Raw genomic sequence first — 16,408 nt, 5'->3', positions numbered from 1 at the left:
GACCTCTCTCTATCCCATGACACTAGGTACATAGGGGGAACCGTTGGGCTATGCCCGCAAGTTCAAACAGATAATGAGTTTACCTTTACGTTTACAAAGTCATGAACCATGTGAACCGAAAACTTGATTAATTTTTATAGATTTTAAGTAATAAATCCCCTTGTACTTGAGTTTTTGCATCTCATCGAACGATGATTGCGATGTTATGATTCTCTTTGGTTGTTGTTGATAATGTCGTTCTTGCCGCTGTTAAAAAAAATGTCGTTCTTGTCAGCGCAATCTAACTTTTTTTGAGGTCGCACATGCAATGACTGACTGCTCTAGAGCCGACCATTTGGTGGAAACAGGTGGGGCACCTGCCCCAGTGGAATTTCATTTTTTAGTGCAAAAAATGGGGTTTTTTCATTTTGCCCCCGGTGGATTTTTTTTTTTTTTGCCCAAAAATCTTCATATTTTGCACCCAAAGACTCCAGATTTTGCCCGAAAACCTTCGTATCTTTACAAAAGCCTCCATATTTTGCCCATAAACCTCCATATTTTGACCAAAAAAAAGTTTGCTAAGTTTTGAAAAAAAAATTTACCCCGGTGAAAAAAAAAATTGTTTTCGCAAGTGGAGCCTACAGTGTCAATTTAGGGTTTTTTGGTGATTAATTTGGGGGAAAATATGATCAGTGTTAATTCTTAATTAGTTCTCACATTGACATTAATTAACCTGCTAATACGAACAATTTTCATTTTAAAAATTTGAAGAACGGACGATGCTTACAATGCAGAGTTCAAGATCATATAGGGTGATATGTACAAGCAATGACAACATGTAGACCGAAAAGTTAAGAATATGAACCAAAAGTACATTGAGAGAGCAATATATGAGAAGCAATCAACTAGGCAACTATGGTTCACCTTTTTTTAGAGACATTGTGTACTCACATATATGTGAGTTATCATTTAGGTTGTAATTCTAAAGCATTGTAAGCACATATATTATTCAAATCATGTATGAAGTACATAAGTTACGCCTATTAATACCAGTCTAACTAAGATGAAACTAAAGTCTGGTGATAGACCAGCCAATCATGCAAATAAGTACCACGGAACTTAAACATCTTGATGGTTTTATTCGATAAATTGTATCTCACCATGGTCCATGAATCTATATCGATAATGACATCATCACCTTCTTTCGTAAAACACACCGGCCACAACTGATAACCACAATGAAATTCAATAGAATTCAACTTAATCACCTTACTCCATGAGCTTTCAGCACCATATTCCTTCATTACCCATATTTCCATATCTGCACCATCACCACCACAAACTGCATATAGACAGCCTTTCATATCTCCCAAACTAAAAAATGCACCACAATCTGGTAGTGTGGTTACTTTAAAAATCTCATATTTCATATCAAAAGAAAGAACTTTTGCACGCTTATCATGATCGCCTCTATATCTAACTAGCCAATTAAGTGATCCGTTAAAGAAAATCTCAATTAAATCTGGATCATCTATATCAATATCAGACGCTTGACCCATTTTCCAGTATCCAATATTGAGATTGAAAACATCAAAACTGATGGACTTGCTAGATATACAACAAGAGGCTCTTACCATTTTGTAATCGTCTGTAGAAAAAACATAACCGAGTCCGTAAAACGGATCGCCATCTGTCATTGATGGGTCTGGTATTAGTCGGGTCTTTTGGGTAGTTGGGTTCCACAAGAGGATGCACTGGTTATAACAAACAAAATAGATGAAGCTGTAACAAGACCCCAACAGCCTTTCACCAACAGCTTCTTCTGTTAGAGGATTGTTTAAACTGACAAATCCCTTTGCATCATCATCATCAACGCCTTCTTCATAACATGCTGGGGATTCATAATCCACCGAGTGCATTGAATGATTTGACATGATAAATATTCGGGAATGATTCGTGTGTATATCATTAAGGGCTTGATGATGATGCAATTTAACAAAAGTTTCAGATGATATTAATGAGAACCAGTACCTGCATACAGATTTGAATTGCCCTAGAGACTTTGCTGGTAATCTCGAAAGTATGTTGACTAAGATATCATGAGGAAGATGAGACATTTCTATGGATTTCTTATTCAGATTAACTGAAAACAACGTAATGTACTCTTCAATTAATATAGATATAGATATAATATCCCCTAGAACTCTAGTAGTCAAAGTTAATAGTGTTGGACTAGGTCAATGTAGTACTTTGGATACTCCTCAGATAACGACTTCAACTTTCAAGTCAACACCTAGTTGGGATTGACAATGGAGGCGTATATATTATCAAGGGTTATAAATCATCCCATTAAGCGGTTTTACCCGGACTGATATGCATGAGCAATCACAGCAACATGTGTTCGCAATCAAACAGTAAATAATACTAAATAACATTATTATTTCAACTCAAGTAAGAAGTACAGAAAATTACCCCTATGTAATACCAATCTAAGGTGAAACTAGAGTCTGGTGATAGACAAGCCAATCGTGCCAATCAGTAGTACGTTTTTTAAACTTCTTGATGGTTTTATTCGTTAAACTGTATCTCACCATGGTCCATGAATCTAAATCAATGATGACATCATCTTCCAGCGTAAAACACACCGGCCACATTTCATAATCGCAATAAAACTCACTAAAATTCAATTTAATTACCTTACTCCATGAGCTTTCCAAACCATATTCCTTCATCACCCATATATCTGCATCTGCACCATCACCGCCAGAAACTGCATACAGACAACCTTTCATATCTCCCAAACAAGAAAATCCACCACAATCTGGTAGTGAGAATATTGTAAAAATCTCATCTCTCATATCAAACGAAAGAATAATTTCAAGTTTATTAAAACCGGCACTATGTCTAACTAACCAATTAAGTGATCTATTTGAAAAAATCCCAATTTCATCTGGATTATCCTCTATGTCAATATGGGTGGCTTGACCCATTTTCCAGTATCCAGTTTTGAGGTTGAAAACGCCAAAACTGATGGACTTACTAGATATAGAACAAGAGGCTCTTACCATTTTGTAATCATTTGTGGAAAAATCATAACCGAGTCCGTAAAACGGAGTGCCATCTGTCATTATCGGGTCTGGTATTAGTCGGGTCTTCTGGGTAGTTGGGTTCCACAAGAGGATGCACTCGTCAAAACATACAAAAAATATCAAACTGTAACAAGACCCCAACAGCTTTTCACCAACTGCTTCTTTTGTTAGGGGATTATTTAAACTGACAATGCTCTCTGCATCGTCATCAACGCCTTCATAACATGAAGGGGATTCATAATTTACCGAGTGCATTGAGTTATTTGACATGATAAATACTCGAGAATGATTAGTGTGTATATCACAGATGGCATGATGCTGATGCAAATTAACAAAATTTTCGGATGATATTAAGGAAAACCAGCACTTGCATACAGATTTAAATTGCCCTAGAGACTTTGCAGGTAATCTCGAAAGTATGTTGACTAAGATATCATCGGGAAGATGAGACATTGCTATGGATTTTTTTTCTTATTCAGTTAATATAGATGTCATGTCCCCCGGAAGAAGTCAAAGTTAATAGGCATGGTCTAGGTCAATGTTGTAATTTGAATATTACACAAAGAACAAGTCCAATTTATTGACCAGATAAACTAAATTAACAAGAGTAATGCATGGTATGATTAATTGATTATTGATCTGGAAACAAACAGATCATTAGTTTAACTTTTGACACCACACCAAGAACCTTGCATAAGTCATAAACCATGTGGACCGAATACTTAATTCATTTTTTACATATAAGTAATAAATCATCCTGTAATTGAGCAGCTAAATGGCAGGATGATAACTAAATCAATTGCACATAACAAAAATAATCCAAAGATATGGAATTCATATGATTAAGGAACATACATCGAGTTGATGGAAGTTAGAACGTACTTAGCAGCATTATCTCATTTCTCTAGTGATTATTATTGGATTGGAGTTCTGAGTGCATGCTTTGCTCGAGAATTTCTTCAATTGCATCCACAAACGTAGAAAGATTCCCGCTTACCTGTACATCTAAGGAATTCACCTTTTCCTGAATAAACACAGATTTAGTCAGCTGGCAATCTAATGCTATACGGAGTATATGATAACAAAGTTTAAACATTTTATATTATTATATTATGTTTCCTTCAAAAATATTTATCTATATCTGTTTTTAGTAGAACTCGGGGATGAGGTTAAAGATCTCAAAAAGAAATCTAATCCTCTAGAAATTATTATTAATATATTCTCAAAAATAAAAGGATACTGTAAACACTTTTTATCCTTAATTAGTTATAGGAAAACTAGTTTAGTGAATTTGATATTTATAAAATAAATAAGTTAAAAAATTTATGGTTGCAAACGACCCCGTCTCTTGCCGTTACGATGGCCGTTACAGCGGTTTGGTGACTAGCCCGTCCAGTCTCTGTCTCGACCGTCTTGATCGAAAGTACAGAAGTACAAATTGGTGACTATCGGTCAAAAGTTGGGTCAGAGTCGAGGAAAGTCGGTCAAACAGTCAATAAAGTTGGGTCATAGTCAGGAAAAATTGGTCAAAAGTCTGTCAAAACAGTCAAAAAAGTTGGGTTAGAGTCGAGAAAAATCGGTCAATAGTCAAAAATTAGGTCAAATCGGTCAAAATTGTCACATTTGAGTTTAATTTTGTGATGAATTAACGATGATAGCAATTATAGTTATGAATCAGTCTGTGAAGACCCGTCCTAATCCATCCGGACGAAGTCCATATCGATTACAAACGATTCACAACAGTTGATTACATCGCGAGGTAATTGACCTCTATATGATAAATTTTACAAACATTGCATTCGTTTTTAAAAGACAAACTTTCGTTACATCGACAGTTGACAGGCATGTAAAGCATTTCATAATATATCCAAATATAATTGACTTAATAATAATCTTGATGAACTCAACGACTCGAATGCAACATCTTTTGAAATATGTCATGAATGACTCCAAGTAATATATCTAATATGAGCAAATGCACAGCGGAAGATTTCTTTCGTACCTGAGAATAAACATGCTTTAAAGTGTCAACCAAAAGGTTGGTGAGTTCATTAGTTTATCATAAAGAATCATTTCATAATTTTAATAGACCACAAGATTTCATACTTCCATTTCTCATAATCATACGTCCCATGCATAGAGACAAAAAATATCATTCATATGGATTGAACACCTGGTAACCGACATTCACAAGATGCATATAAGAATATCCCCATCATTCCGGGATCCTCCTTCGGACATGATATAAATTTCGAAGTACTAAAGCATCCGGTACTTTGGATGGGGCTTGTTGGGCCCGATAGATCTATCTTTAGGATTCACGTCAATTAGGGTGTCTGTTCCCTAATTCTTAGATTACCAGACTTAATAAAAAGGCATATTCGATTTCAATAATTCAACCATAGAATGTAGTTTCACGTACTTGTGTCTATTTCGTAAAACATTTATAAAAGCAGCGCATGTATTCTCAGTCCCAAAAATATATATTGCAAAGGTATTTAAAAAGGGAATAATGAAACTCAAGCATATAAATATTGTAAAACATTTAATAAAGCATTTGCATGTATTCTCAGCCCCAAAAATGTAAAGAGTAAAAGGGAAATAAATGAACTCACCTAATGTATTTTGTAGTAAAAATACATAGAACGACATTGAACAATTGAACAATGCAGGGTTGGCCTCGGATTCACGAACCTATATCATTTGTATATATATTAACACATATAATTGAAGTCGAACAAATTTAAGTATTATTAGTGAATTAATTGTTATTTTAATTATGTGTTTCATTAATAACCTAATTAATTACATTAATTAATATTTCTTATAAAAATATTAATATAGTTATGTTATATGTAGTAAATATAGTTTTATATAACTAATAGTAATTTGATAAAATGATATTGATAATAATAAATAAAAAGTTGTTTCATCCTATAATACTAATTATAATAATAAAATGGTAATTTTTATAAAAAGGATACATTTAATAATAATGAATACTAATAATAATAATACTAATATTTATATTAATAACTATAATGACAATAATATTACTAATAATAATACTAATACTTATGATATTAATAATAAAAATAGTAATAATAATAATATAATAATAATAATAATAATAATAATAATAATAATAATAATAATAATAATAATAACAACAATAATAATACTAATAATGAAAATATAGATAAACTACCTTTGAAGAGTTAAAAGGCTTTTCCAATTAAAAAAATGCTTCATACCAGGCTCGAACTCGAGACCCCTCGCTTAAACACCCCATACTCTAACCAATGCTCTGCTGATACTTTTCGGTTTTAACTCACGGCGTAATCTATATAACCCGTTTACTCGGCCCAACATAAAATAAATTTCGGCCCACACAAAATAAAAGATCTCGGCCCAACACACTTAATTATGTTTGAAGCCCAAAACGAAATAAAAAAAAAAATCCCAATCACCAAAAAAAACAAGTTTACGGACATGGTAGTGTGAAGGTCCACGTTCCAAATTAGTTAACTATGATTTCTTTTGTTTTTTTTTTTTTTTTTAAATAAATCGCAAAAGTGCATCTGCACAAACCATATCTTCGTGCCACTTTTTATTTATTTATTTATTATTTTTTTTTTTTATTGTTTTTTATAAGATATGATATTGCATGTGGCCGAGAGTTTTTGAAAAAGGTGGTCCACATCCCTTATCAATTACGCATGCCATGTTCTTCTTTAAACAATTCAATATAGTTGTAGTGGTGGGGTTCGGATGATAAAAAAAAAAAATTGAAAGGTGCCATAGCAGCGACTGAAAAGTAATTGAGGTCTTTTTTTATGATTACTTTCACAACTCAACCCCTTTGTCATCATATATAAAAAAAAAAAACATCGATGGTCGTTCATTATTATTGTGGACTCGAAACAGGATACAACAAAATATATCGAGAGAAAGGAGATGGTGATCATCACGGTTGGGATTGCAGCAGTCGCAGGTGACCTCATTTGGTATTTGCTTTCTTCCGAATTGCAAAAACAAAGAGAAGAGTGTGTTGGTTTATATGGGTCCATGTCAAAGGCAAAAGAAAAAGCAAGTCCACTAATTTGTGTTAGTGTGTTTTGGTGTTGTGGCCTGGTTGAACTAAACTGAAACGAATATTACATGAGGGGGTTTGCAAGTAGGGTTAACATGATGAAAGGTGGTGATCGAAGACGATGGTGATTGAATCGAAACAGAAAACAAATAAGCAGTTGTTTAAATGAAAGGTGTGTTTAGAGTTTAAGTCAAGAGAGGTGAATGAGATTGTGGGGACTTGATCACTTGAAGGGTGATGAAAAGGAAACATTTAGATCGAAGCGAGGTATGTGTGTGTTCTTGGGTATCTGATAACGACAAGAAAAGAAAAGAAATTATGATAGTGGTGATGAGACGGTTTATTGTGGTGTTGGTTTGCTTATGGTAACAAACAAGGAGAGTGGTGGTGGTTCGAAGAAGGTGGGGTTTAATAGTCCGAACATAACCAAAACAGAAAGGATAGTAGCCGCAGTTTTGCAGTGGCACGCGAATTATTCTAAACAGACAAATAGATGCAACAGTCATGATTGTGTGTGGAGAATGGTGATGTTAATTTGTAGCTTGTACAGGTGTGGCAACAATGTTTATAGCTGCTGTAGCAGAAGCACCGTACCATAGCAGCAGCAGTTTTTAATGGGTGGTTTAATGGCGACGACTGAATGGTGGTTTGGTGATGGTTAAAGGTGCGTACAAGTAGCAGTTGCAGTTGGGTGTCGTCCAAACAGAAAGACAAAAGAAAGAAAGAAAAACGCAGCATGCTTGATATGATGATCGAAGTGATTGTGTTCAACGATAGTGTTGCTTGTTTTTTAAAAAAAAGGTGAAGGTCGATGGTGTGGGTGATTGAAGAAGATGGATTACCGGGAAGAAATAAGAAGGAAATGTATATCTCTCCATTTAGTATTAGTATGCATGTATATATAAGAGATTAGATAAATTGATAGGAAAGAGAGTTCACTGAAGAAAACAAATTAGCACAGTAACCTCAAATAGTAACTCAAATAGTATAGCAGTCGGGTAATTAAGCAGGAGCAAGATAGATATTTTTATATCTCTTTATCCATGTACCTATATCTATATACAGATAATTTAGATAGGATGGATGTGAAAGAAAACAGAAAGCAAAAAGCAGGAATCTAAATAATTTAATAATAATATTTAATATTCATTGAATAATTAAAACGTGTGATTAAATTAGCCGTCGTCTACTATTTCATTCACGGATTGAAATTCCTGCTCCGTTGATAATGGATAAAAATACACATAAAAATCTCAATTTTTTTATATTAAACATCTTTATTTATTCTAATCATTATTTTATAAAAACGATCATTAATTGTTTAAAACTATTAAATAAAAATTAAATCAACTGTCCACGCTCGATTCTAGGTAAAATATAAAAAGTTTTAAAATTTAACAAATAGCTTCTAAATAGATTTTTAATAAGTCTCTACTTTATATATCTCTATTTCGGATCACTGTTTATTTTAAAATCATATAAATTTGAATTTAACTTGATTAATAATTATCAAGATGACAAAAGAGTGCTACGAGCATTTATTAAATAAATTCTAAATTATATATATATATATATATATATATATATATATATATATATATATATATATATATATATATATATATTCAATATAATTTTCACATATATATAGATTTATAGTAATATCATATATTATTTTATTTACACAAATGAACTAAATCACATAAGTTTCTATTTCAAATTAATATATATATTTAAATATATTTGTATTTATTTACAGATAGTGGTTCGTGAATCGTCGGGAATAGTCGAAGGTCAAATTAGTATATGAAACAGTTCAAAATTTTTGTGACTCAACTTAACAGACTTTGCTTATCGTGTCGAAATCATTTAAAGATAAAGTTTAAATTTGGTCGAAAATTTCCGGGTCGTCACACAGTCAATGAAAGTTTTAGCTCAAAATATGTATATAAATATATATTTATATGTTTGAAAGTCCACATTGGTCAACATCCACCTCGACCTGTCCCGACCGTCTCAACCCTTTAAGGTCCTGACCGTCTCGACCCCGCCTCAAGCCGTTTTCAACCTTGCTTCGAACCATCGGATATAATATATCATAATCCAAATCAATTCATTTTTAGGTAAATAGGTCCAGTTACCACCTCAATTATAAAATACTTTCTAGAAAGAGTTACAACTCAAGTTGTAATGATCATAACAAGCTATAAGTTCAACCAAATTTCATGAGCTTAAACATAGTACATATATGAAAATGCAAGGCTAACCTCAACTTTGCAAAGAAAGCTGAAAGTAACCTCCTTTGAAGATTGACTTGAATACTTTATAGATATTAGTTTCAATGGTGAACTAGACATTGGCCACCCTTGAGAAACCTTAATGAAAGCATCAAATCCATCCACCATATGAGCCACTATCGTCTCATCTCGTTCTACATACTCGACCGAGTGCCTATAATTAACAAGTAAAAACTTTGTCAAGACTACACATATGTAAAAAAGGTTTAGTCACAATCGCACCAACATCTCACCTGGAGTTGCATGCAGCCTTCACCAATGATTTCCTCAATGTGTTTAAAACAATTCTCTCTTGCACTTTCCGTACAAACCACTCTAAAGAGTTCTTCTGAGGCATTGGAAGAGGAAAAAAATGGAGTCTGCGAGAATAATTAATTAATTCTAACAAATGTGAGTAATACAGAGTAAAGATAGATTTTCCAATAAAGATTACACTCAACGGACTATCGGTCGAACATATGCATAAGAACTAGTGGTGCTTTGGTTGAGAACAAACAATTCCCTAAAGGTGGCAATTAGACCCGTTAGTGGGATCAAAATAAAAATATTTTCCTTACCGAACTAACGGTCGAACAGGTCAACGATGTCGAGTGTTAGCAAAAGTGTATTTTATGCTTACAACCTCCTAAATCATATTGATATACAAAAAATATTGTTTATCATTATAACATCACATTTCAATCGTGTTGATGCTAAAATTTTAAAGGAAAAAATATATTAATCTGGAATAAAAAATAGTTTACAGCTCAACTCACCAGTTTCCATCACGTAATAATTGCTTGTTTCAATTAAACAGATTTTAACTAGTTACCCAACCCACCCATTTTGCCACCTCTACAATTCCCTCAAGTGGCAATACCTAATAGTTGTTATAAGAGTAGCTGCTTTGAGTATCTTTGACCCGCTTAAAAATACTTACAATCAAATTCACAAAATTGATATGGAAATGAAATCATATTTATAGACTGTAGTAACTTACGCAAATGACTTGGCAGCATCAATCATTTCACCAATATATACATCATTTGGGAAAATCTGAAGAGTATCAAAAATGAAAGCTATTGGGTGGTATATAAAATTAATAATGAAGATCATATAGAAGCATACTTAGTTAGCAGTATACTGAACTTTAAAATGTGATACAAACACCGATTTTCCTCATAAATATGCAAACAAGATTACCTCAGCGTTCTTCAGTTCAAAAGTGCCATCCAAAAGTTCTATAGCCAATTCATGAATCTGCTCAGACATTTCTATTTCAGGTATATAAGTTCTTAAAGACAACGTAATTTGGTTTCCTTCATATTCTATGACTTCAAGTCCAGTCAGCTTATCCTCAAACTTTAAGAAACCATTGCACCTGCATGTTTTCAAGAATAAAAGAAGAATATATATACATATAGCACTAAAAGAAAAGGGAAACCATTTGAAACTTTATGTATCCTTATTCCTTACAGTACCTTTTAAAAGTGTAATCAAGATCTTCCAAAGACTTTAAGATTGTTTTCTTCTTCTCAATCTGACTACTGAACTTTAAAATCTTTGTCCACAAAAAGATTGGGTAAGATAGCCAGTAAGTAGTTAATAGAAAATCAAATAAAAACTATACTCAACAGACGGACGCGTTATCAGACCTTAAACTTGCATGATTCTGGTTGATGTTCTGCCAACGAGGAACATTCAAGGGAATCCGCTCTTTTTATTCCAAGACCCTTGAACATAGAATTTATAGAATGAATATGTGAGGACGTGAGGTTATCAATATGTTTGGTTAACTTTGAAAAAATGATTGATAAAATATGCAAAATAACTTAAAGGTAACAAATCCATGTCAAAGCTAATACTATATAGTTATACCTCTTCCCTGCATTCTTCGATTCTTTCTCTCTTTTTAAAACTAAAGGACGTAAGGTAAAATGTTAATGAGAGAAGTTAAAGGCTACTTACATGTGATTGACTGAACTCTAGTGAAGAATTCAAACTTTCAATGTTGCTCTGCAACCGAATCGAATCTGCAATCCAAATACAATTTATGCAAGCAGTAAGGTAGGTTATTCATTATGAAGACACTGCAATAATAAAATACCCCTTTACCAACCAACCAATTTGATCTCCCTCACCTTCCATGTACCCCTTCTCAAGATTCACAACATCTTCCAAAAGTGTAGCATTCTCAGTCTCAACAGAGCAAATCACCCCATTCAAATTCTCCAAATATGTATCTATACACACATATAATTGTCCAATTAATAATAACATATATAGATAGAATTTGCTATAAATACACAAAAGCTATACCTAAATCTTCAGGTTGTAAGGAACGGACATCCAATAATTCTTCAAAAATCGAAGTAACATTCGCCTAATTTAACAGCAATTACACAAAAGAGTAAGTACTAATTAAACCTAGGGCTCAAATACATAAAGGAGTGTACATAACTGACTCACCTGAAGCTGAGAAACAGATTCTTTGAGCAAATCATCCTCATCGGGAGCTACCGAATTCGCATCGTCGTCGAAATTACTTCGAAGGTCAGTTAGATGTTTGATTCGACTGCATTTATGATCAAATTATTGTATATTGTGTAAATTTATGTTAATTAAATAGCGTATGAGTGAGCTAGGGTTTGTATAATACCTTTGAGTAGCATCTAAATCCAGCGTTGTTTGATTCGACATGGTTTCTACACTTGTGCTTTCAGAGAGATTTCAGATTTTGATTTTTCATTTGAGTTTTCTACCCCGCGCCATTTTTTATTTATAATTGAAGCAGCAGGAACAAAAGGGTTTCGTCTCGTGTAGGCTTGATGACAATTTGGGCTCGTTGAATTGGGCTATTGTAGGCTGATGAAAATTTTAGGCTTGTCAAATTGGGCTAGTGTTTTGTTTAAATGGGTAATTGTTGAAAATACACTTTTTTTTTTTTTGACTTCAAACAAAATACACTATTTTTTAAAAAATTGTCTTTTTACACCATTCGGTAGACGGGATTTCCGTCTACTACCTTTATCTGTCGTCTACTACCATTTTTACAAAGTAGTCGACGGTGAGATAAAGGTGGTAGACAGAATTTACAAAGTAGTCGATCGTCTACTGCCTTGTTGTTGCTGTCTACTGCCTTGTAGACACTAACAAGGGAGTAGACAACAACAACAAGGCAGTAGACAGCAACAACAAGGCAGTAGACGGTCGACTACTTTGTAAATGTCTGTCTACTGCTTTGTTCTCGCTGTCTACTAACCCTGCCAGTAGACGGGAATTCGTCTACTACCTTTATCTCACCGTCGACTACTTTGTAAAAATGGTAGTAGACGACAGATAAAGGTGGTAGACGGAAATGCCTTGTACACACTAACAAGGGAGTAGACAGCAACAACAAGGCAGTAGACAGAAACAACAGGGCAGTAGACGATCGACTACTTTGTAAATGTCTGTATACTGCTTTGTTCTCGCTGTCTACTAACCCTGCCAGTAGACGGGAATTCGTCTACTACCTTTATCTCACCGTCGACTACTTTGTAAAAATGGTAGTAGACGACAGATAAAGGTGGTAGACGGAAATTCCGTCTACCGAATGGTGTAAAAAGACAATTTTTTAAAAAAAAAGTGTATTTTGTTTGAAGTCAAAAAAAAAGTGTATTTTCAACAATTTTCCTGTTTAAATTCTTGGGAAAGTGTTTTTTGTAACGAGTTGGGCTCGTTAATTACAACCTTCAAGTTTTTTTTTTTTTTTTTTTTTTTTAGGTAAGCGAGTAAACCCTCCTATGAACGAGCACATTGGTTCCCCCATATGTGACGACCCGGAAAATTTCAGCTAATTTTAAACCAAACTCTCGATACGATTTAATATTTTTGACACGATGAGAAAAGTCTGTTAAGTTGAGTCTCAAAAATTTTGAACTGTTTTCATTACACTCATTTAAACCTCGACCATTTGTGACGATTCACGAACAACTGTTTATATATATATATATATATATATATATATATATATATATATATATATATATATATATATATATATATATATATATATATATATATATATATAATAACTTGAAACATTTTAATATAATATTATACGTTTGTTAAAAAAATATATATATATATTTACTACCTATTGTTAAGTTTTAATAGCTCTTCACACGTTTACTTGTATCAACTTTTACTGAATTGGAAGATGCCACATACTACATACCAATTTATTGTTATCTTCTCATGACTCACTTCAAATTTATATTCTAAAAACGGCCATGAAACCATTGATGCGAATAATGAATTAAATAAATGTCGTGGACTAATACAAATCATACGTTTTAGAAAAAGAAAAAAAAAATTAAAATATTGAAAAGTCATTATACTAGAAGTGGAATATATTTTTTTGGTAGATCCAAATAATAGCTTCCATTAGACTATTACTATATATAAGATATATTCGTTCATTATAGTATCATATATTTGTCAAGAAATATAGTAGAAATTGAAGTGTAATCCAAATAAAAATAAAAATAAAAAAATAAAAAAGATTACAACACTGAAAATATATTGGATCGAATGTCCCAACCATCTCGTTTAATCTAATTTCCTTTCCTCATTTGTTTTCTATTTCTACAACTTGCAAGGTTTTCTCTAAAAAAAATAAATTTAAAACTAGATGCATATGTCATGTTTATAAAAATATCAGACAAGAATTCATGAGTTGATTCTTGTGTGTCACGAGATTTAGATATAAAGAAAAATAGTAATATGTTTTTGTTTTCTTTTGCACACCCATCATAAACTTTACAGCTGTTAAAATTTTTTTTTTTTACCTTCTACTACAACTAGGAGAGATTCTTTTATATCATTGGATCCCACATATCATGACTTTTGCATATATATGTAAATGTAAATGTAAATATATACATGCTTACAAAACCAAAACCAACATGACCATTTAAAAATAATTAACTAATTCCACTAGCTACTATTATATGGATTATATGAAATGGGTTTTTTACTTTATTTCTACGTGTTTTATATTGTCCCCCGGCTCCACAAATACAATTACATAAAGTCAAGCTTTTATCTGGCTCATTTAGATAGAAAAGTCTATAAATATACAGAACCTAATTTTCAACAACCCACTAATAAATATAACCTAAATAAATAATTTCGAATAAAAAAAAGGGGGGGCATGTGGAAAAATAAATATCACAACTAGTAAACAAATAACTACTCGAACTACTGCTCTATCCTTTATATTTTGCTTCTGGTATTTGGTCCAAACCACGTAACCACTTTTACTTCTTATTTTATAAATACACTAGATCATTTACATAACAAATCACATTCATTCACTCACATGCCTCTCTGTAAAGCAACTTAAATAATCAAGCATAGTAATTAAATTGAGAAACGGAAAGAAAGAGGAGCGTTCGAGATGCAAATTCCATTGTGCTAATACGATCCGAACTCGGTCTCCTTTAAAGGTACATCTTAACCGAACTCGAATAAATATATACGTTATTATGTATTGTTAATCTTATAGTGACAATATATGTTATATGTGATTATATAAATGGAATAAGCTCTTAAAGGCTCCTCTAATTTACATTTGTATGAAACTATCGATTTAACTTACGTCATTTATTAGTAATTTAGAACCTTCAAAAATTATGATGATAATATACTTTACGATTGACTAAGTTGAATAAATCATACATAGGGGAAGTTAAGAACTAGAATGAAAATTAAATTATATGTAAAATGAACTACGCATGTATGTGTTTTCTGTTTCTCTATATTGAATTGAATCAGTAAACAAGAAGATGATGATTTTAATACTTACATTTTTAAGACCCTAAAGTATGAGCTATATTACATAATACAAATATATGTTTTCCATTTACAAGATAAAAGATAAAAGGGTAATTAATATAAATTTTTACAAGATAAGATAAGTAAATAAATATCATAATAATAATAATACTAGTACTAGTAATATGATGATATAATAAAGTTTCTACATGATAACATAAATAGATGCTCCGTAGATTGAACTGGTAAAAATGGGATGAAGTTCGGTAGTACGAAACCAAATAAACGAAATTGTAGCATATGATTTAATTAAAAAGTTACGGTTTTCTTTTACCCTGAACCATATACAAAATTTTAGTATAAAATGCCAACAATGAAACCTTATTAAATACTAACCATGATTTCATATTAACATCTAGTTATTAATATATTTTTAATTTATATATATTGTGAGCGAACTTCAAACGAGCAAATAAAATCTGGCTTTATGAAATGAGTAAGTCAATATTAGGAGATAAACATCATGATTTTAAATCAGAAATGATTATATGTAAATATCATGTTGCTTAAGGTTTTCCATGGTCATTAATTTATCCTGAATAATTTAGGGCACACTCGTTTCGGGTCGATCCCTCATTTACCGGGTACCTTTCATTACTCGGACTAAGGTGAGTTCATTTGCTCCCTTTTACTCTTTACATTTTTGGGACTGAGAATACATGCACTGTTTTTACAACTGCTTTATTAAATGCTTTTGAAATACATTTTTGAACTGCGAATACATGAAATGCTTTTATAAATGTTTGACGAGATAGACACAAGCAAAACATTCCTCGAATGAATTATTATGCAGACATAAGTTCTGTGGATTATTATTGAATTATGTGGACATGATAATTGCCACCAATTGATGAATATATTTTCCCCTGATTATTATTGCTTGGTAACCTAAGAATCAGAATCGGGTATGGCCCTAATTCACGCGAATCCTAAAGGTAGCTACCGGGTTTAACACCCCCACCCAGAATGTTCACTAGACGGAAGAACTAGTGGGCGTGGTGTTTAGTACTTCGAAGTTTATAGATTATACATACGAGATGTTCTGTTTTGGGGATATTATTGATGCGCATTATATGTTAAGGTCGGTTACC

At 32.4% G+C, this 16,408-nt stretch overlaps 3 protein-coding genes across 4 annotated transcripts; all 3 read right to left on the bottom strand.

The window, feature by feature from the left end:
- Nucleotides 1–1,037: 1,037 nt before the first annotated feature.
- Nucleotides 1,038–2,096, bottom strand: LOC139896993 (F-box/kelch-repeat protein At3g23880-like). The gene has a single exon (XM_071879639.1). The coding sequence runs from the start codon at nucleotides 2,094–2,096 to the stop codon at nucleotides 1,038–1,040; it is 1,059 nt and encodes a 352-aa protein (XP_071735740.1).
- Nucleotides 2,097–2,468: 372 nt separating this feature from the next.
- Nucleotides 2,469–3,521, bottom strand: LOC139896985 (F-box/kelch-repeat protein At3g23880-like). Its single transcript, XM_071879629.1, has one exon. The coding sequence runs from the start codon at nucleotides 3,519–3,521 to the stop codon at nucleotides 2,469–2,471; it is 1,053 nt and encodes a 350-aa protein (XP_071735730.1).
- Nucleotides 2,693–12,166, bottom strand: LOC139869028 (uncharacterized). Of its 2 annotated transcripts, XR_011766008.1 has the most exons (14): nucleotides 12,097–12,166; nucleotides 11,907–12,012; nucleotides 11,757–11,820; nucleotides 11,579–11,680; nucleotides 11,406–11,470; nucleotides 11,093–11,170; nucleotides 10,919–10,998; nucleotides 10,641–10,818; nucleotides 10,438–10,493; nucleotides 9,692–9,817; nucleotides 9,429–9,612; nucleotides 3,951–4,092; nucleotides 3,045–3,100; nucleotides 2,693–2,749 (listed from the first exon to the last, which is right to left on the bottom strand). XR_011766008.1 is itself a non-coding variant. In XM_071857362.1 (12 exons), exons 1-12 carry the CDS (start codon nucleotides 12,135–12,137, stop codon nucleotides 3,973–3,975), a joined length of 1,200 nt encoding a protein of 399 aa, XP_071713463.1. In that variant the 5' UTR covers nucleotides 12,138–12,166; the 3' UTR covers nucleotides 3,832–3,972. The 2 variants fall into 2 exon arrangements, 1 of the variants encoding a protein (XP_071713463.1); XM_071857362.1 differs by lacking the exons at nucleotides 2,693–2,749; nucleotides 3,045–3,100 and having other exon boundaries at nucleotides 3,832–4,092.
- Nucleotides 12,167–16,408: the final 4,242 nt, after the last annotated feature.

Source organism: Rutidosis leptorrhynchoides, chromosome 1, assembly GCF_046630445.1.
Source record: "Rutidosis leptorrhynchoides isolate AG116_Rl617_1_P2 chromosome 1, CSIRO_AGI_Rlap_v1, whole genome shotgun sequence".
Classification (NCBI taxonomy): domain Eukaryota; kingdom Viridiplantae; phylum Streptophyta; class Magnoliopsida; order Asterales; family Asteraceae; genus Rutidosis; species Rutidosis leptorrhynchoides.
The sequence above is the reverse complement of the archived record's forward strand: the minus strand, read 5'-3'. Positions and strand labels throughout refer to the sequence as shown.

Bases quoted from the DNA above. Each gene is read 5' to 3' on its own strand.
- LOC139896993 (XM_071879639.1), bottom strand. From the start codon at position 2,096: ATGTCTCATCTTCCTCATGATATCTTAGTCAACATACTTTCGAGATTA.
- LOC139896985 (XM_071879629.1), bottom strand. From the start codon at position 3,521: ATGTCTCATCTTCCCGATGATATCTTAGTCAACATACTTTCGAGATTA.
- LOC139869028 (XM_071857362.1), bottom strand. From the start codon at position 12,137: ATGTCGAATCAAACAACGCTGGATTTAGATGCTACTCAAAG. The intron at 11,471-11,578 runs GTGAGGGAGATC...TTTGGATTGCAG, and splicing joins TGAGAAGGGGTACATGGAAG to ATTCGATTCGGTTGCAGAGC. The intron at 9,818-10,437 runs GTAAGTTACTAC...TTATTCTCGCAG, and splicing joins GATGCTGCCAAGTCATTTGC to ACTCCATTTTTTTCCTCTTC.